This window comes from Falco punctatus (genome assembly GCF_963210335.1).
Source record: "Falco punctatus genome assembly, chromosome: 1".
Taxonomy (NCBI): Eukaryota; Metazoa; Chordata; class Aves; order Falconiformes; family Falconidae; genus Falco; species Falco punctatus.
The window spans coordinates 42,015,656-42,036,464 of NC_137580.1; the positions used below are offsets into that span (position 1 = coordinate 42,015,656).

Genomic DNA, 20,809 nt, shown 5'->3' on the forward strand with positions numbered 1-20,809 from the left:
GGCTTTTTTACCAGAACCAAAGAAAATTATCAAATAGGCTCATTTGAAGTTTCCCTCAATGACTTAGTCATAAAAACATACAGAACATATTAAAAGCATACAAAAATATCCTTAGGTGTCATTAATGATCTTTCTCTGGCACGCATATGCAAGGCAGTTATGAAGCAGGAATGGGACTGCATCTAGATTGGTACCGAGCGCCTGGCTATTGCTGTGCGCTGGGCAGAACAGGTCGTCCCCTTGGTCTAACCCTCTGCGGTACTCAAACAGCAAGGTAAAGGAGGGAATTTGCAGCTTTAACACAGGATTTCTTTGTATTTTATATATTCAGGCCAGAAACAGAATGTGATACATTAGCATTGATGCTGTGGTTTCATATAACTTTTTTTTTCTTTTTTTTTTTTTTTTTTTTTTTAAGTAGTACAGAAAGGAAGGAAAAAAGACAGAAAGGAAAATAAATCATCCCTTATATACATTCAAACATACACAGCAACACTTCCTTCATCACTGGGTGCACTGTGAGTGTGTATTTATGTTAGCAGCAGGAGATTGCATATTAGAGATCTATAATGCTGGTGGTGTTAACCATCCTTAACAAAGGTAGGTCTTTTGCTTGCCTTTCACCCTGTCTTGTACGTTAAAAGACACTTAAATATAAATAAAATAATGTTAATTGCCTAATTATAAAGGGGAGATTAGTCCTATTAAACAGAACATGAAAAGGAGAATATTTAAATTATCTTCTTTCCTTTGACATTCCCAAGCATCTCCTGAACAAAAAACTGTCACAAGTAACCCCAAAAGCATCTTTTATTTTTCTTCTTCCTTTTGATTTTGGAGCCATTTCATAAGCCAGAATTAGGGCATCAAAAGAGAGGGAATGACTTATCTCTGGACAGTTGGTGAACAAGAAGTTTGGAAGAAAGAGTTACAGAAAATTTCTCCCTGCAGTTGCCACAAATGCAGTACAAATATAATAATTCTCATATACACCAATGCAAGCAGCCTGAAGCAAGATGAATAACTGGATTAGCAATAACTGGATTCAAATGATCTTTTATTTCTCGATGATCCACATAGGTTTCATGTAAACTTTCAGACGAATTGTGGGCACCCTGCAGAGTACCTTCATGCCGTGTAATAGCAGTGACACCCCTGTTTCCACCAGTAAATGTTCAGAGGGTATCGAGATCACCAGACATCCTCTGGAGATCCTTAGGAGGTTGTCTCTAGTAGATATTACCCTTAGAAAAGATTTCTGCATGAAGATTTTTAAATATGTCGATTTCTGAAGTTTAATAAGTGCTGTGCTCTATATGGGGATCCACCCATCATCCTGCTAAGGGTGGCAGCTCATTGGTGGTCGTTACCTCTCTTTAGGAGAAATGGCAACAGGCAATACCGGAATCAGGTCTCACTGAGCAGATCACTGCAGCTTTAAAGAAAAATGTTCTGTTCAGTTTACTTGAGCTGTCAATGCACGAGGCATGAAGCACAGAGGTGAATAAATTCCAAAGGCAGAATTGCTCACGTCTTTGCAAACGTAGCTAGAGGTTGCTAACACCAATAAACAGCAGGAATAATTCCAGAGGGGTGCAATCACTGGTGTGTTTAAAATACAACCCACAAATATGCTAAAAATACATAGAAATACAACCACAGGATGATTGCTTATGTTATCAGTCTTGCATCAGATTTACAGGGGCAAAACCATGACTGCACTAACATGTTTCCTTATAGCAACAGGGGTTCACTATAGAAATAAAGCTAGTTCATATATTTATTTATTTATTTATTTATTTATTACCATACGCAGACAATATTTTAACAATCTTGGTTGGTTTTGGAGGCTTCCTGGCAGCTAGCTGTATTCAGTCCTTCTGGCTGCAGTGCTGCATGTTGATTTGAGGGACATATAATGTAGCCCAAAGGTAGAGAGCCAATTTTTCCACAGTTAAATTCCCTATCGCTTTCAAAGAAGGGTTTAATGGAGAAAATACTTATAGTTTGGCCCTCAGTTAGCACAGTATAAAATATTTGCTCTTAAAATGTGATCAGGCACCCAAGAAGACGAGGGGCTCAGTACCTGCTCTCTGCCCTCACTGCTGGGGTTGGACATGGACACCGAACCCCTCAGGTCACTTGGAAGTTTCAGGATGGATCAGGCCCTTGTGGGTTTAAGAAATTGAAAGGTGTATTTGTTTAAAGAAAAGCCTCGTTTTAACAGTGCTAGCTTGTTTCAAAGCTGTGGGTGAAATTTCAGTGGCCTGAGTAAAAAAGCAGTTGATTTTCATTATTTTTTTCTGGGGAAAGTCCTCTCCCAACACATAATGTCATTGCTTGCACAGATGACATTATAGTCTCTGTAAATAAAAATTTTGATGAAGAGACTATCATCATATTTTATATAAAACAAGATGAGGTGTACCAAATAGAGGAAAATAAGTTCCGACTCCTTAAAAATAGTGTCAGTCAGAAAAAAAATGAATATCTAAACTTCACTCTTTATATTCAAAATTAATGGCTAAAACCTGTGCAGGGGAAAAAATGGTTTAATCTGTGCCTATTTTCTGCTCTGTGCCTGCTGTATTTTTTTTTTAAGAGTAGGTGGCACTTTGATGCTATAAAAAAAGAGAAAAACCACATTAAATTAAAATATATGTTAGATTTGTGATTTTTTTTCCCTGTATCGGTGGTAACCTAAGGATGGAGAAATATGTGCAAAGCATAGAAATGTTACCCAGTTCATTCTCCGTAACATTTAATTAGCATGTAATGCTGTATGAAGAGAATCTCAAGATGCTCTGCCTAATGGTAAAAACTACCTCATCTTCATTAGTGTGAGAGGAGTTATTGAAAAGATCAGTCAGTAAGGTTGCTCACATACTGGAATGAAAAATCCAAAATAAGAAGAAAGGAATCCTTTATTTAAGGGCAGTCAAATAAAACAGCTGTGTGATTCTACATTATTAAATCACTGCTTATATCCATTGATTCCATTTATCAGTCATTAGTAAGGAGGGTTCGTATACTTGCAGCCTCTGCAGAGGTTTTAGAGTTGTTTTGTTAGTGAGGGTGGTGGTGAAAGTGAGGGACAGGAGACAGGCTTTGCTGGCAGTTTGCTATAGGACCCAGAAGTAGGCTCTAATAACTCTCTGTCTTACTCTGGCAGTGTTACAGCCAAGGTTTAACTCTTGAAAGACACACAGGTTTCACCACCCAGAACCTAATAGTTTTTGCTCTTCTCTATTCACCATGGCACCACAAGCACAAAGCAAGGGTTTCTTTGCCCTTAGCACATCTCAAAAACAAGCATAAAAATGGGAAACGCTAGTAAAGGCCCTTAAATTTAGATATTTTATTTTTGGTCTTTTCTATTTTAAAGAAATTTTTGAGTACAGTTTGGCAGTGTTTCAGTTGTTTAGGTTTTGTTGTGTGTTGGGTTTTGTTTTGTTTTTTTTTTTTTTTTTTTTTTTTTCTTTAATAGACTTTGCAATATGATCAGGTTTGATACAAAATACTTTTAGGGGTTATGATGCAGTTTTCATGGATCTTACAGCAACTGACAAGTGAGCTGTACTTAAAAATCCTCAGAAATCCTGTCCCATGGACACGGTCAAAACTTTAGTCTTTCTGAGGTGCACTGGCTCCTTGTTGTACGGACATCCAGTTACAGGTAGCACATTAACAAAAATATAATTCCAGTGTCATGCTTCATATCTTCAGTAACGTGATGTAAGTGAATGTGTACTAATTACAATGTGAAGCCATCTGGTTAATTTTAAGCTTTCTGGTTTACGTGGCTTCTTTGCTCCTAGACTTTCATTTCAACACTCAGTATGAAGAGAAAAAGAGGTTAAACTGTTGCATTTTGTATACAGGGAACAATTCATGTAGTATACACCAGTCTGTAAAAACTGTAAATGCTATTTTTTTTTATTTTAAACAGTTTTCTTAGTTTACAAAAGATCAATAATTTGTACCTTTTTACACTCTCAGATTCCTGAATATTGACAGATCTTCAAAGGGAGTATTAGCATATGAAATATTAAGATTGACTGTCCTGAAGGTTTTTAAGACACGATAAAGCTAAAATGTCAAGTCTGTTAGACAGCCCCTCTTAACAATTTCGGCAGAGGAACGCGTCAGAAACCACCAGCAAAGCACAGCAACCCCCCGGTGCCACTGTCTGCCTGCACGCTGTTATTTGGTTTCACACTGTTTAAATCCCCAAGGAAAATCACACCTCGCATTCCCTCGCTGGCTGCTGGTGACAGGAACAAGATCCATACTCATTAATGATCACCAGGGCTCCCTCAATGTGGTTGGGTTTGTAATCAACGTAATACTCCTGGGCTGACATGGCAGCCATTTGATGCATGGTCTGTTTTTGCTTCTGCTTCCTGCGCTGTGTTACGAAGCACTGTCTTAGATGCCTTAAGCTGGCTGGAAAGCACTTCCAGGAGACATACAAGACCAAAACCACAATGAGGAAGGAAAAAATCAGTGCCATGGTCCCCGTCACCACCTTGTGTATCTGAACGGCGTTCTCCGAGTTCTCGCCGGGCATGGTCACGGTGATGGCATATGTGGTTGGGTCCCCTTCGCTGTCCTGCACGTCATACGTGGCGGTGGCAGAGCCGTAGCTGAACGTTTGGTCACTGTTGTTCGTTACCGGGGAGAGGGTGTTGACACCGGTTGTGTCTGCCACGTCTTCGCACAAGTGGAAAGCGTACACGGCGTCCAGAACATCCTCGCCCTGCGCATACTCGGGGGTGGCACAGAGCAGGTTGCTGTCGTAGCGACCCTTGAAGTTGCTCAGCCAGGAGGCCAGGGCGCAAACGTTACGGCTGCAATCCCAGGCGTTGGCAGAGAGGCTGATGCTAGTGAGGGACTTCCAGGAGTCGAGGACTCGGGAGTCGATGTAGGTCAGCCGGTTGGAGTCCAGCTGCAGGGATTTGAGGTGAGGTACACTTTCGAAAACGTGAGGTTCGATGTATTCAATTTCGTTGCCAGAGAGATCCATTTTTTCAAGTTGCCATATCCAGTCCAAAGTGTTTACTACGATGGTAACTTTATTCCTTCGCAAGCAGAGGGAGTGCAGGGAGATGAGCCTGGGAAAATGGGCTAAATTCACTTTCACCAAGTCATTGTGCTCGAGGTGCAGCTCAGTGAGTTTGAACAAGCCTGCAAAAGAGTTTCGAGCCAGGCTCTTTAACTGATTGTATCCTATGTCTAGAAACTTCAGGCTGCGACAGTCCTGAAAAATTCTCACTGGCACGAACTTGATGGCGTTCGACCGCATGTGCAAAGTTGTCAGTTTTCTCAGCCCGTGAAACAGGTCAGGCTCCAAAGACTGTAGGTTGTTGTATGATAAATCCACACTGCGCAAGTTTGGCATGGGTCGGAAAGTGGTGTTGGGCAGTTGGGTTATTTTGTTGGAACTCAGGGTGAGCTCTTTAACTCGCCGCAATTTTTGAAAGGCATTCCCCTCCACTGAGCAAATGTGATTGTGATCCAGATAGAGCCACGTGAGCTGCATTAACCCTGTGAACTGTCCATCATGCAGCTCTGAAAGGCTGTTGTACCGCAGAGACAAGCCCATCATGCCCGACAGGTTGCGAGGCATCTCTGTAAGATTCAGTGATTCACAGTACAAAAGCCTGCCCTCACACCGACATAGCTGTGGACACCCACTATTCACGGCTGGAAGCATTTTAGAAAAGATACCCAGCGTACACAATATCAACCCCGGGGGCTTCCTCAGCAGCCAGTTTAAACAGAGACCAATAAGAAGGAAATCCATTAGCAAGAATATTTCCAAATAGGCTTGAGAATGTCCATTGAATCTTTTCAAAGTCTACATCATATTTTATTTAAGGGGAAAAAAAGAAAACAGAAAACAAAACAAAGCCAGGAAACCAAAGCAAAACAGCAAACGGAACAAACACAGAGGCAAATATTTCACTTTACAGCATGCAGGAGCTGTGCAGCATTAAAGTTCACAGAGATTCAAAGGTAAAATGATAGTGATTTTGTTCATGTTAAATGCTGCAGCAAAGGAAAAAAAAAAAATCTTTCTTCATGAAAGAATTTAATTAAAAAGTGTCTTACCCACCCTTTTCCAGAGAGTGACAACCTCCATTCAGTTGCTTCCTTTGTGTTTGGACTAATTATATGCAGAGCTAAAAAAGACCCCTCTGTGCTACAGATTCAGTCCCTTTCAATGTTGTGCAAGGCTGGCAAGCTCACAATGTCTCACTTCGCTTCTGCTCAAAGAGCGAAAGGCTTGTCCAGCTAGCTTTTTAGCTGACTCCTAGGACCTGCAAGTTTCAGAACTATGTACATGAGCTTGATCTTCTCCTTCTCCCTCTGTCCTTTTCTCTGCAGTTAACACTGTGGCGTGAAAAAAACTCCAAACTCTTTACTAACGACTCCACAGGATTTGTCAATCTGTTTAATGTCCATCATTTGCAACGACCATTGACCGGCACAACCTTTACTCCATAGAGAGATTACCATTCATTCACTGACCGGCTAAGGGTAGCTTTATTTCCCATTCTTTGTTCGCTTTGCTTGTTAGGTGATGCTTAGAGCAGAGAGAGACAGCAAGAATCCCTTCCCTTCAGTTGAGCAGTATGTTGCTAGAGCATGCAGAGGCACCTAGTGTTCACTGAGTGTCGTAAGCTGCTCATGATTGTACGCCTGCACTGTGCATCTCAGACATGGGCAGATTGAAAAGGGGTGGGCATAAAACCAACATTTGAGCGAACCAGGAAAGTAATATATGCTCTTTGATGAAATGGAAAATACTTTAAGCCTATCTCGCCATTTCTCAAACAGGCACGCACACACAGCCGCACAAATCATCAAGAGCGAGGCAGTGCTAAGTAGGAAGCTTGAGAATTAGGATTCTTTTTTTTTCTTTTTTTTTTTTTTTTTTTTCTGCTTTTGTTTAAAGTCTGAATTTATAAGCTATTAGCCGGGAGAGGGAGATACTTGATTTCTTGGTTTGGGAAGGAATATGTAAACCAGTATCTTTGGATTGCTTTTTCTCTCTAAATCTGATGATGAGATTTGCATTTCGGAGTCTTGGGGTCGGGGTCTCGGTGGTGGGGAGGAGGGGGGGGGGAATGTGTTTTTCTTCTGACATTGTCTAAATAGAGCATGATTTGAAATTCTGTGCATTCTTTCTCATAGAAATGCAGCCAGAGCTCTGCAAATAGGAATGTCTGGTTTCATATAAGCTTTAATTACATTTGGTCTTTTTCCATCCTGCATATTTTGTGTGTGTTCAGCACGTGCCTTTCCTAAAGGCTTTTTTTTTGTTGTTGGTTTTTTGTTTCTTGTTTTGTTTTTTTTTTTGCAGTGTACACTACGGCACACAAAACTATAATTCTTGCAGCATAAAGATTGCTTTGCTTTTGGAAAAAGATCAATGCATAGGTTACTCTGAACATGTCGGCAGCATGCAAAGAAAGGGTTTAATACCCAATCAGTAAATAAGTTTTGCAGCTTGTGCTGGTTTTTGGTCCGTGTACCAACAAAATCCTTGCCTGATCATTTGCAGCCCTCATTTTCTATGGGAAATGCATAGACAATGGATGTTCTCTGTGATTTTTACTGAATGAAAAATATATGATACTTCTGTCAGGAAAATGCTGGCTGTCTTTTCCTATTACGAAATAGAGTCTAAAGCCTGTGTGCTGATGAATGCAATCAAAGCTGACAGCTCCCAATTCTGCATGAATTCTCTATGAAGAAGTTTCACATGGAAATACAATCATTGCAGAAGACTGTGCTAATTTTAAGTTAATGTGAGTTGTGAGATGCTAGATGCAGAGCAAAACCATTACCTTTGCTTTCTTTTTCACAATCATGTTAATTAAAAAAAAAAAAAAAAAATCTTTCTGAAGGATTTGTTGCAGAGCTGTGAAATCCTAGAGCTGTTCGTTGTAGCGGAGTGTGGCTGGCTGCTGCGAGTGTGTGCTGGTAGAGATCAAGAAATGCAGTAATTTGGTGCAGTAAAAGTTGTTTTACAGGAGTCCTGGAAAACTTAAGCTCTCGTGCATAAAAATGTGGGAAGGACATGAATTGCAAATGTATTTGCCAAAAGAAGTGTTAAATAAATTACAAATATAAAACACTTTGCGGTGTCAGAACCTGGGGATCAATGTGCTTTTATGCTCCCAATTCAGTTTATTTACATTTTTCTGTTGTTCACAGCCCTTGCATTTCAGTGGTTTCAAAGCAAAAATGTGATGCTTTAATAGTATGTGAACCTTTTATACGTTTTAGCATTTGAGTAGGAAAGCCGAATGTGGTTTTCCTCTCCCAAGATCATGCTGTTTTATTCAAAGCAGACTGTTTATGCAAGTGTCCACTGGTTGCAGTACACCTTAATTCTGTTTCTCAGTACACAAAAGCAGGCAGGAGAGCAATGACAGAACCAAGAGAAAGAGCACTGAAGCAGAAGAGTCTACAAAAACCTTCTCCAAGAATGTATTCCAGATTGCATTTCTGACTATTTTCATGCAATTAGCAGGGGGAGGGGGAAATTAAAAAGATGTCTCAAACTTTATATATACCAAAAAAAGCTTCAAAGCAATAAGGTTCTATTCCTTAAAAGACTGCAACCCTATGAGTCTTCATGGGGGAGGTCTTAATGCCTTCTCCCATATCACTATTTGGGGAGAGTTCTGCAACAGTAGCCCTAAAAAATTCAGCTATGTCTTCAAGGAAAACTGTCATTTTCTGCAAATCAGATGATGATAGTGATCACTTAGTTACCATCTAAATGCTATGTATAAGGTGAAGAATTCCTCTAGTAGAGATGAAACTCCTTGATACATCAGTGTGAAGAGCTGAATACTTTTTTTCACTGCTGCTTCTTGCTGTCACCTGGGATACAGCTTGGATCCTAACCAATCTGCCTATTCCCACACTGGCATATAATCTATTATCATTTGGTTTCCAGAGGCAGAAATTAGAGTAGACAGTAGCAAACCTATATAGCATCAGCTGGGAGACTGACAACTAGAATTAGGGACCCAGATTTAATGGCCCTAAGCACACTGCCTTGAAGCTCTGACAGAGGTCTATTGCATGAGGCACTTTGCTCTTATTTGTCCAAATGTTGTTTGTAAAAAAGAATCCAGGTAGCCTTAAAATGAGACACTTGAGGCTGTGATGCTGAGGCAGAGGCAGTGACCAAATTCAATAACTGTGGCACGTGGATCTGAAAAGACTAACTGGGGTGAATATATGTCTTAGCCCTGAAATATCTTGGGGAAGTTTGGTTTTCTTCTATGTTCTTTAAATGTACTTCTTTTGCAATAAAACTCGGAATCCACTTTGAACATTATTGTAGTGCAAAGGGCTTAATTTCCACTGTCTGAGCTGTTATCACAGCCAAACTGTTAAGTTTACACATTTTCTGAAGTTTCAAAGCCTCTGGCAAATCTCTATAAATTAACGGATTTAAATTAGCTTTATTAAATGTGCTATTATAAAACATTTTAAGAAGCGCAAACTAAGTTTGTGTGTGTTTAAGGGAGATTGATTAAATCAATGTAAAGTAGGTTATAGAGGAACAACATGAGTAAAATTTTAGAAAGTTTAGCCGGGAAGCTCTTTCTTGTAGTCATGACAAGCATAATTCACTGACAACACCCTGCAGTGATTGTCAAAATTGTTCAGGTTGAAAAAGGAAAACATTTTGCAATGTATTGAGTCTACACATTTTTAATATTGTGTTCAGATTAATATCACATATCATTTAAGTAGCCTCAGAATCGTTTCATTCTTACTGAATCCTTGTATTGAGTGGCATTACTGTTTGTGCCTAGATATTTAACCTGCCTGAGTTTGCTATCCACTCCAGATGGGGTTGGGACAGAGTGAATAAGAACAGAGTCTGGCCACTATTGTCTAACTATGCATATATACATCTTTTAATATATTAACCAGCAAAATACAAAAGGACAGAACAGTAAATTAAATACTGAGTAGATTTCTTCCTTGTATTTTCTGAGTGGTTCCTACCGGTATAAGAAGAATGGGACTTTTAGCGGTGACTTTAATTTCCTTTCAGGAATGGACAGACTCAAACCTTGGCCTTACATGGTAGTCTTTAATTTTCAAGTGCACTGAACCATGGCATTTTGTATAAAGGAAACATTTAAAAACAGAAAAGGGAAGAAAAAGATGTGAGTCAAAGTAAAGCAAATTAAATCTGTTATTTCTCTGGTATTTATATCTCAGTCATCCCTGACATTTGGCTGGATGTTCCTTCTGTGTAGGATTTAGGGTTTCAGCTGATAAGAAGTCCGTCACCTATATAACGTGTCTTTTAGTAAATATAAAAATGTACTATATTATGCAAGCTTTGGACCAAGATATTCCTGGTGACTCCAGATGTCAAAGTGATAACTACCATTAATTTCTTTTAGTGCAGAACGGAAACATTGGATTTGTTACTACCTTTAAATAATAGATATTCTTGTTTAAATCACGTTATTGTTTCTGACGATGTGATAAACGCTTTTCTCTCTCATAGCAGTCATTCCGTTCTCATCAGCAGCCACATTCAATAGCAGGTAGTCATGTATAGCTCTATAAAGTCACTCACAGAAGAGACCTATCTGCAGAATTGTCAGTGCTGTGTGGAAATGTCAATTTTTAGGAAAATATATCAGTGGTTAGATGAAGTGTCTCTCTTCTCTGTTTATTACTGGTAGACTACTTGAATAAGCTAAAGAATTACTGACTCTCTTAAGTATCTGTGAAATTGCCTATGGATTTCTGGACATGCTGTCAAAACTGTAGGCAGTGTTATTGGTTGTGAATGTCCAGGTATAAAGGAAAAATGATAACAAGTAAAAACTATCTTTTTCTGATTAATCAACACATTGCTGAAGGTCATGTAGCATCCTGGTTAAGCAAAGACTGGTGTGTTACAGTCAAGTTACCAGGTTGTTGGAACTCCTGGTTTTTAGGGAAACTGGAAATTTAAAACTTGGTTTTCAATTAACTCTTGCTGATTTGTCTCTCTCAAAATGTCTTGGGAAGTCTTGGAGGAAGTATGTGTAGAGCGCAATGATTAACAGTTGTAAAGGGTTTAGTTAGTCATATTTAATTGTAAATCAGTTAGTTCCACCTTCAGAAATGCAAAGCTAGACACTTCAGAAAGGTTTGTCTCAAGACCTTCCCAAGCATTCCTGGAGGTGCCAGAGAATGAACTGTAATTGATTTCCAATTAGCTTAAGAATAAAGAGGGTCAGAGCTTATCTATACACTTTTATACTCTTCTACTGTTGATAGTTCATCTGTAAGGATTTTTTATTATTATTAATATTGTGCTAAATTATTTTATTTGTGTTTTAAGGCTCCTTTTTACTGAAAGAATTCGGTCCTTACATGGAGGTAGCTAATCTAAGATGACTGGTGACGCCACTGCATCTCTTGTTGGTTGGTTGGTTTATCTGGGTGTATTTACTCAGGTTCATCAAGCTTGGGAGAGGTTGGATGATGGTTCAACCATGACTACACTACAGAGTGACAGAACAGCAGGGTTAGCTAGGATTGTGAAAACCTCCCCTGTAGCCAAACCAGTTATGGCCATAAACCCATCATGTATCCATTACTTATTGACAACTCGTGTCCTTCCCCAAAATAACTTGTGTTGCTCAGAAAGCTGTCAAGTCCCACCTGGGGATGCAGGTATAACCATGCCACCAAACTCTTGCTGTAGAGAGGTCATCCGTGTTACATTGGGATAGCCTTCCTGATGCAAAACAGTTCACGCTTTTTATCAATGACGTGACTTTAGTGGCAGTAAACATGTTTTAGCCTTTCAAGGCACAGGAAGTAGAGAGAATTGAGAGGAATTTATTAAATCAATTATTAAAAGCTAGGATGAACAAGTTAAAAGCTGTTCCTGGCAGTCTCCTGGAAAGTCTTTTTACAAATGGATGAACCACCCTTGGAAAATTTTCCCTGAGCAGAAAATCTGTTCTTTTCAGTATTAAACAATTTGTCGTTCTTAATCCCTTTCCTTTGCTCCTTTCCAAATGTATTTTACAGCACAGTCAGAAAAGACAACAAACCTTATGCTCGCCTTTGTAGATATATTATTTCAGAACATATAGGTTGGTGGTAAAGTCAGGGCTAAACTAGTGTTTTGAAATGGAATAAAGACTTACTGAGTTCTCTTCCATCACAGAGGGTACCATTTGACCTAACTCTGAAGGGGTTGTTTTACAGGGAAGTTCTGCTTTTCGATAATGTTACCTGGAAATAATATAATCTGAAATGTTCTCAGATCCTACTCCTGGATTTACTGAAGACCTGAACAATATGAGCTAGGTTGTGTAGGCATAGAAATAGATGTGGGACTGTAGCAGAGCGTCTATAGAAAACAGGCAATTAGATCTTTGGCAGACTGTATTATTTTCAGTAAGATGTGCGTCTTGGTATATTTTGGTAGATAGAGAAGGCAGGATTTTTACGTTTCCGTCCTTCTGTTCTGATGATATCCATAATCTGAAGGGAAAACTCAGGATAAAATGTTCAAAATCCTGGTTGCTTGTGTATTGCATCTTATTGGGAGATTAGAGGGAATCTGAATCATAAGCTCATACGCAGAAGTAATAATGCAGAAAACAGGCTGAGGACTCACATTTCTGATAGAAGTCATTGTGATTTTTGCAAACTTAAAGACGACGGTTTGTTGACTACCTGAAATATTTATGGCTTCATTACGTATTATTTGCAACTGATGTAATGTCTAAGAGAAATAATCACAGGTCAGGAGTCTCAGAAGGACACATTTAAAGGCATAACAAAAGATAGTCATACCATCTAAAAAAAAGAGAATAACCTGACCTTTTTTAAAAAAAAAATAAAACCAAAAACAACAACAAAAAACCACACCAAAAAAACCAAAAAACAAGACCCACTTAAAAATACTGGGGCAATATTGAATGGTTGCATATGGTGTGGGTGGTGTGTGTGTGGTGTATACGTAATCATAGAAACCCAGCCCTGCTCAATAGCTGATTTAATTTTGTGGGATCCAATGGCAGCCTTTGAAATGTGCCTTTCTGACTCTTTGTCAGTTTTATTTCAATATATTTATATGTCTGTGCTAAAGACTTTTTATGTCTTATAAGGAAGAAATGTACAATGTAATCAAAACATTGTGTTGGTCCTTTACTCTCAATAAATGTATGGAAAGGTATAGCAAATTCTGGTAACGTATCCAAAGATCCTGAATTTAGCTGCAGAGCTATAGAAAGCATATATGAACCACATTCTCAACAGATGTACAATAATATGCATGTAAATTACCCTCACATTATATATGGTTTTAAAGGTGAAACAGTAGATTTGGGGGGCAAATAGTAACAAAGCTGTAGGGTTTACTTCAGATACATTTCAGAATCATATTTCCTCTCCTACTGATCTAATTTTGAATCTTTAATGTTCATGTAAAATGAAGAGCTTATTGTTTCCTAAGACTCAATTTATGTTGTAAATGAGTGGAAAGATGCATAATCAACTTGAAAAGACAGGAAAAGATCAGCCTGTTTCTCAAGATACAGAACATTTTACTGTGTGTTTTGAATTCTAGAGACAATTTTTAAAGAACACTTGGCTTCTGCTCTTTTTTTTTTTTTGTAGTGCAAATTAATTATAATTTGACAAGAGTGTGCTTGATTTTCTTCTTCAGATTTGGTATAGAGCCAAGCTTTATTAGTTAAAGCCTCTAAATCAAAATCAAAGGTCAGGATCTGTGAAATGCCTGTGGCTCAAGATATATTGTAGTTCTTTCCCCATTATTCAGAGATTTTTGTCTATGAAAAGGTGTTTATGCGTTTAAGTGGGTGCTGTATGTTTCATGCGTGGCTGTGGAAGAATAACCATTCTTCATGATTACATCAGTAACGTTCCTAAAAGCAGTCCTAAAAATGGGGGAAATCATTGGTGTGAAACTCCAGAACTATGAAACTTCTCTGTGGTCTATAAGTGCGGGCTGTGGGTTCACGCCCTACACAGCATGTTGTCAGGGTTCATGTTCCACAGCATGTTGTACAGCAGTTCTTCTCCTGCCAGCCCTGTGGATGATGGGCAGAGAAGCTGCTCCCAAATTTCTCCCAGCATCATCCCTCAGCCCCCAGAATCCCTACTGGCATCGCCTTGGCCGTTGCTGGATGGGGCCCATTTGGGGAATGGGCAGGTAGGGGACAAAAGGTGGTTAGGGAAGCAGTGATAGTGATTGCCAGGTATGCCCACAGAGATCAGAAGGGGAGTGAGAATGGCAAATAGGCATTGTTTCTGTACTTAAAAACTCGATTGAGCAGTGCCTGAGCAGAGAGGCACTAAAGATACCTAGCTATTAAAAACAAACAAACAAACAAAAAAACCAAAAAATTCCTGGAAGCAATACTATGTGTCCTCATCCTTGCTTTGCTTATTCTAATTGTATATTGGGTTTTTGCTTGTTCTATGTCCTTGTTCTTCCTACACCTAGGGTTTTCTTTTCTGTTTTCAGCTCTTAATTTCAGGGATTGTCTCTTCCTATGTCCCTGCATAATGCCCAGCATGGACTATCTTTTGCTGTGTCCTAATGACTATGATAATAGTCAACACAGCTTGGGTGTTCGAGGCAATAATTGTTGGACAAGAATAAATGAATTACAATGCTCCCAGATACATCATCTATACAGCTGAGGTTTGCTCACGATGTCTTTCTGCAGCCTTTTTTGCTAGCTGAGGTTGGACTATACCCTGACATTAGGTCAGCAGAAGTCACTTCTAGCTATTTTCATGGCCATGAGGGCCATGAAGGCAGTGGGCATTAGAAGACATTGAAAATGTAGTGGGAAAATGCTTCCCTAGTGCCAGAGGGATGAAATGGAAGGTATTTGCTTCTTTACCTTCTGCCCAATGAAAATGGTATTGACAGCAGTTATAAAAGCATTTATCGAGGGGCGGGGGGGGGGGCGGGGGGGGGGGGGGGGCGGGGGGGGGGGGGGGAGAAAGAAAAAAAAAACCAACAAACCAACACCCAAACCAACCCCAACCCCAACAACCCCACCCGCCTCCCCCCCACCCCCACCACCTTTGATACCTACTGCTTTTTCTTGGTCCTCAGTCTGCCAGCCCACGGAGCCTCTTGGATGCATCTGCAGCACTGCAAAGTAATGCTGACCTTGGGATACTTCCCTGAAACACAGTCAGCTCTGAGTCTTTTGAGATGTGTTCTCTAACTTTCTGGATTTTCTGGCACCGTTGTATCCATTAAAGACTGATTAGATTTAAGAAATCCAAAAGACCAAACAATACTTTCATATGTTCTTTATTTATGTCTAATAATATTGCCAGTAATATTCCAGTATATGAATTCCAGGATACTCTATACCTAACCTGATGCATGAAAAACGGGGACAGTATACTTTTTCTTTCAGAGGCAGAAAAAACCCAGTTTACTTATTGATTGGATCTTGCTGTATTGCCTAGAGATGAGGGTAAAAAGTGAATTAGCTGCTTTCAAGGACTGTTAAAGAAATACATATTTTTTCATAATACTTGATTAATTGCTTACAGTACTTGTTTTACTTAAAACTGCAATTTAAGATTGCCCTCTAGTCAAAAGAAAAATGTGATAAAAATGTGACTTGAAACCAGGCAGAAAGTTTTCTAAAGCCCTTTGGGATTAATTCCAGTAATTACTCAATCGGACATTTCCCAGAGAAACAACCCTTTATGTATGAACTCCATTAATCATAATAACGTAGTTCACATGTCAGATACTTCTGTCCAGTCACTTCATACTTTACATTTGTAAAAGACTAATAAAAATCTTCACTAAATATGAGAAAATATTAAACCGCTTTCAAAAAATTCCAGTGTACGTGTATAGATTTTAAATCGGTTTTGGTCCTGTGAGGTGGGATGTGCTTATGTCCACAGATACACTGAAATTCCAGGCTGTAGCTGTCATCAAAATCATGTCTCCTGCTAATTCTGTATAATTTCATTCACAGAACTTTAAGGATGTTCCTGCTATCTTTTCTCCTCTGAACTGCCCTGGAGAGGTCTGGTTTGTCTGTCCAGTTGTAAACATTTTATTAATTTGCTTATGTCAATAATTGGTCTTTTATAAGACCTGTATGTAGGAAATAAAAATTCTACTTTAGATCATCTACAAACATAAGAGTGAATTCTTTTTTCTTGCATATGAATTATTACACATTATTGGAACTTCACAGTGAATATGGAGTAATTGTCTTTGATGATAAGCAACTCTAAGAAGGTTTTTGTTATGTTTGTCAGTGTTTCATCAGCTGAAGATACTCTGTAATATTATCCTGTGTTAAAAAGTGGTGGTTAAATGCTCATATTTGAAGAATTTACCATGCTTTCCTTTTCAGATTCTGACATGGTTTTGTTCTTTTGAAGCTGAAAAGTGAAATTATCTGTGTTCTGATGAGAAGTGATAAATATAATCTTTTGCTGAATGTAGATAAAAGATGTAGGCAAATGAGCTGGTTTTAACATAGCCTCCTCGTGCATGTTCTGACTTCTCAAAAGCTGAGTGGGGAAATAGTGCCTTGTCTTTGGAGATGTACTTGATTTGTTATTTTATTTTATTTTATTTTATTTTATTTTGGTTTATTTTCTGTCATTATGGAGCAATAGGCAACGTACATAGACTGTGATGACTGACGCTTTCCGTTCAGGATTTGTGCATGTCAGTTGTCATTCTTTGCACACTCCAGTAGATGGCAACTCCAGTCTTCTTGACATTTATTCTCCATTCAGACTAGTAATATTTTCTGTGTCCGCCCCCCCCCCCCCCCATCTATACAGATGGCTACGAGTTTCACAGAATATTGATTCAATTTTACTTTTATTGAAATCACCACATAGTATCTGAGTCGAACTCAGACAGTACCAAAAAGAAAAAAAAAATAAAGAGGCCTGTAAGCACCAATCCTCCTGCATCATAAAGCACATCTTGATTCCCCCATAAGTTTTAAAAATATTTTAGGAGTTTTCATAAAAAGGATTAGTACCCAAAACTTCTTTTTATGTGAAATAAATGAATGGGTTGGCTGCAAAGATAGCATACTGGCTCTAAGTTTGATGGTTTGACTGTAAAGCATATAGTCTGTACCTCCCTGTCGTTAATGTTCAAGTGTTTATTTTTGTGACGCACAGTAAATACTTGATTAGACTTTTTAAAAGTTGCAAATGATATTTCTTTGTGAACTTGATAATGATGTACGTAGGTATGCCTCATGTGGGGTTAAGGCATTGTATGATACATGAGAATATTCTGAGGTTCCCCCTCTTGCTGCTGTACTCAGCCTGCTCTCTTCCTGCTTTTATTCTGTCCTACCAACTCTATTACCAAAGCATCAGTGCAGAGGAGTCTGTTTCTCCATTTTTCTCTGCTGACTTTCACAACTTAAATACTTGCCTGTAGAATCTGAACACATAAAACAAAGCACCTCTCTGTGAATGAATGCCAGACATCAACAACAGGCACAAAAGATTGTGCTTGCTCTTCCTGGGATGGAGGCTAACGATAATAACAGTCACACAGAACATCCTTTCTCTCTCTCCCTGCATCCAGACTGTAGTTTAATTTTCAAATCACTCCCACTGTGTGAAGCAAGGTTTTATTTTGTGGTTGATGGTTAGAAAGGGGTGCAGTGAGGGGCAGTTAATGTTTATTTTCATTTTTATTTTAATAAATACAGATCTAAATTCAGAAGAGTGCATGCTGCTTCTCAGGCTGTGTTGTGATTGTTTACCTCCTTCATCCTTAGAGAGTTTTCAGTAACTGCGTAAGAAACTTTTGAACTGCCACCGTCTGTAACAGCAGTGATGCAGTTTGATACTAGGTCTTACCTATACAGATACAAACATTTATTGTTTAAAATAAACTGCAAAAAGTTCTAAAGCAGAGCAATGTTTAAGTCCAGATTTAGATGTTCATGCTTTTATTGGTTTAGTAAAAACCTTGATTTTCAACCCAGACTGGATCAGTCTATGGACATTTTTACTTCACAGAAACAGTATTAAAATAAATTATGCTCATATAGGACAAGCAGAATATTCGTCCATTTAAGCCTGACTGATTTTTATGTAACAAATTAGTGAGCAAGGTAATTAAATCTCTTTTGGGTGCCTGTTTCATCTCTGGAAAGGATCCCAAGAACCTCAGAAAACTGACTTTTGGTTTACATACAGGTCCTGGGTCTATTGCAGCTAAGTGGCTTGTTTCTCATTATCTCATTTAGTGCTACAGAAACTACTCCACCAGAGTCTTTATTAAAACTTGCTTAAGGCTAGCATTTTCCCTTGGGTCAATAATGACTTTAGAGGAATGGATGTAGAAGCTAGATTTGTTCTAGCTACTGGAATGAATTATTTCTCATTGAGGCCCTGAGGCTAGTATTTCAAATTCGCCACCAGGCACTTCATCAAAAATTCTATTCCAGTATTGAAAAGACCTTCTGCTCCTATTACTAAATGCAGAGCCTACATTTGAAGATCTCCCCCCCCACACCCAAACTATACACCTATACATTTCTTTCTGCTGAAAACCCATCAAATCACCACCTGCCTGAATGAAGATGTGGTTTAGAAATGTATCCTGAAGACCTCATGCATAGGGGACATGGTTGCCCATTATTTCCAGTTAAAATATGGAACACACACAAAGCATCAAGCTAACTTCTGCAATGCTCTTACTGGTAAAAGCCATTAAAATCCTACAACTCATTTTCCTGGTGTGAGCATGGTATTTATGAGAGGGGTAGTGTGGAAATACCATTTCTTCCTGCAAGTCCTCGCTCATAAGTAATCCAAACAACATCAGCATTGCTTGTTGTTGCGTATCACAGAATCACAGGATGGTTTGGGCTGGAAGGGACCTTTAAAGGCCATCTGGTCCAACCCCCTGCAATAAGCAGGGACATCTTCAAACAGATCAGGTTGCTCAGAGCCCTGTCCAGCCTGGCCTTGCATGTTTTCAGGGATGGGGCATCTATAACTTCTCTGGGCAGCCTGTGCCAGTGTTTCACCACCCTGTCCTCGTTTCGGCTCAGTCCCACCTGTATGGACCAGTATCTCAGCTATAAGGGTCTGCTCAAGTCCTCTGCTCAAGAGAGAGGTGGGTACTCACCATGGGTCACCCCGTGGTTTTACCTGCATGAACACAGAAAGGACGTGAGGAAGTGGGATGGAAAATCTACCTCGACCCTACAGGCACCCGTATGTGAGTTGCAAAGAAAAACAATCCCAAAGGACTATCTTGGTTTAACCCCAGCCAGCAACTGGGCAACAGACAGCTGTGTGCTCACTCCTCCTGCCCCTGCGGTGGGATGGGGAAGAGAACTGGGAAAAGTAAACCTCATGGGGTGAGATAAAGACAGTTTAATAGGACAGCAAGGGAAGAGAAAATAATAATAGTAATAGTAGTAATAGAATATACAAAAGAAATGATGCACAACACAATTGTTCACCACCCGCTGACTGATGCCCAGCCCAGCCCTGAGCAGCGATCGCCGCCCCCCAGCCAACTTCCCCCAGTTTCTATACTAAGCGTGGTGCCATATAGCAGGGAACATCCCCTAGGTCACCTGGGTTCAGCTGTCCTGGCTGTTCCCCCTCCCATCGTCCTGTGCCTCCCAGCCTCCTCACTGGCAGGGCAGCACAAACAGCTGAAAAGTCCTTGACTTAGCATAAGCACTGCTCAGCAGCAACTGAAACGTCAGTGTGTTATGATTATTCTCACACCAAATCCAAAACACAGGGGTGTACCAGCTATTAGGAAGAAAATTAACTGTATCCCAGCCAAAACCAGGACTCACCCTCATCGTAAAAATGTCTTCCTTAAAATTTCTATCCCCTCATATGAGCAAGGCTTTCTGAAACATGCAGTACCTCAATAAGTAATAAATAAATAAATAAATGGCATTTTTCTAGTTTGGAAAATCTGCTCATGTTGATGGTAAGATAAAATACTGACTTAGAAAATACTTTGGATTTATGATCCCCAAAACATATCGCTAGCTTTCCCATTGCTGGTCTGGCTTTTAAAAATGATCGTGGGAAGTTTACAAAATGTAGTAGGACAGAAACATTTGTTCTCTTTCAGTGTTTTTACAGACTGAAGTATCTGTTGAAATTCAGAGGTGTTTGATATTAAAAAGAGATTTGCAATGGATAATAGGCAGACAGGTGTTTGGCTTTTCTTTGTGCTTGTCAAGGACAAAGTCTTCCAGCACATTACTTGGATAGCTCACAAGCACATTCACATTCACATTCTCATCTTATTTTTTCTTGCTGACTGGATTTTCCCCGAGTGCTATGTTCAGAGATTTCAAATGCAACATTACCTAAAAGGTGCTAGTAAAATCTGAATCAAATGGTGTATGTTATGATAGATACTGCATTTTAACTGCTATATCTGTAGCCCAATATTAAATATAAATAATTATTTTTATACATACAGTGAAATTTTCCCTATAACCATTTCCACAGTTTATTTCTAGCCCAACAACTGCAGGAATTGAAAAAGAAAAATCCTCTCCTTTTGCTCTATGCCATAAAACACACTCCTTACTTTTCATTACAAAGTAGATTTTTCCAGATGTTTCTATACAAAACAGAATAGACCAGTTTAGCAGCTACCTTAGACTGTAAAAAATATTTTTTTCTTTTTTGCAATGTGTTTATTCTGTTATGGAATTTTAGAGAGCACAATTTTAGGCAGCATCATAGCAAGGAT

The 20,809-nt window shown here is 39.2% G+C and overlaps 2 protein-coding genes across 3 annotated transcripts in view; one reads left to right on the forward strand and one right to left on the reverse strand.

Moving 5' to 3' along the window:
- Positions 1 to 20,809, forward strand: part of CTNNA2 (catenin alpha 2) — a 557,331-nt gene that overhangs the window by 388,338 nt on the left and 148,184 nt on the right. The window lies entirely within an intron of this gene.
- On the reverse strand, positions 1,778 to 15,004 carry LRRTM1 (leucine rich repeat transmembrane neuronal 1). Its single transcript, XM_080398341.1, has one exon. The coding sequence runs from the start codon at positions 5,804 to 5,806 to the stop codon at positions 4,241 to 4,243; it is 1,566 nt and encodes a 521-aa protein (XP_080254467.1). The 5' UTR covers positions 5,807 to 15,004; the 3' UTR covers positions 1,778 to 4,240.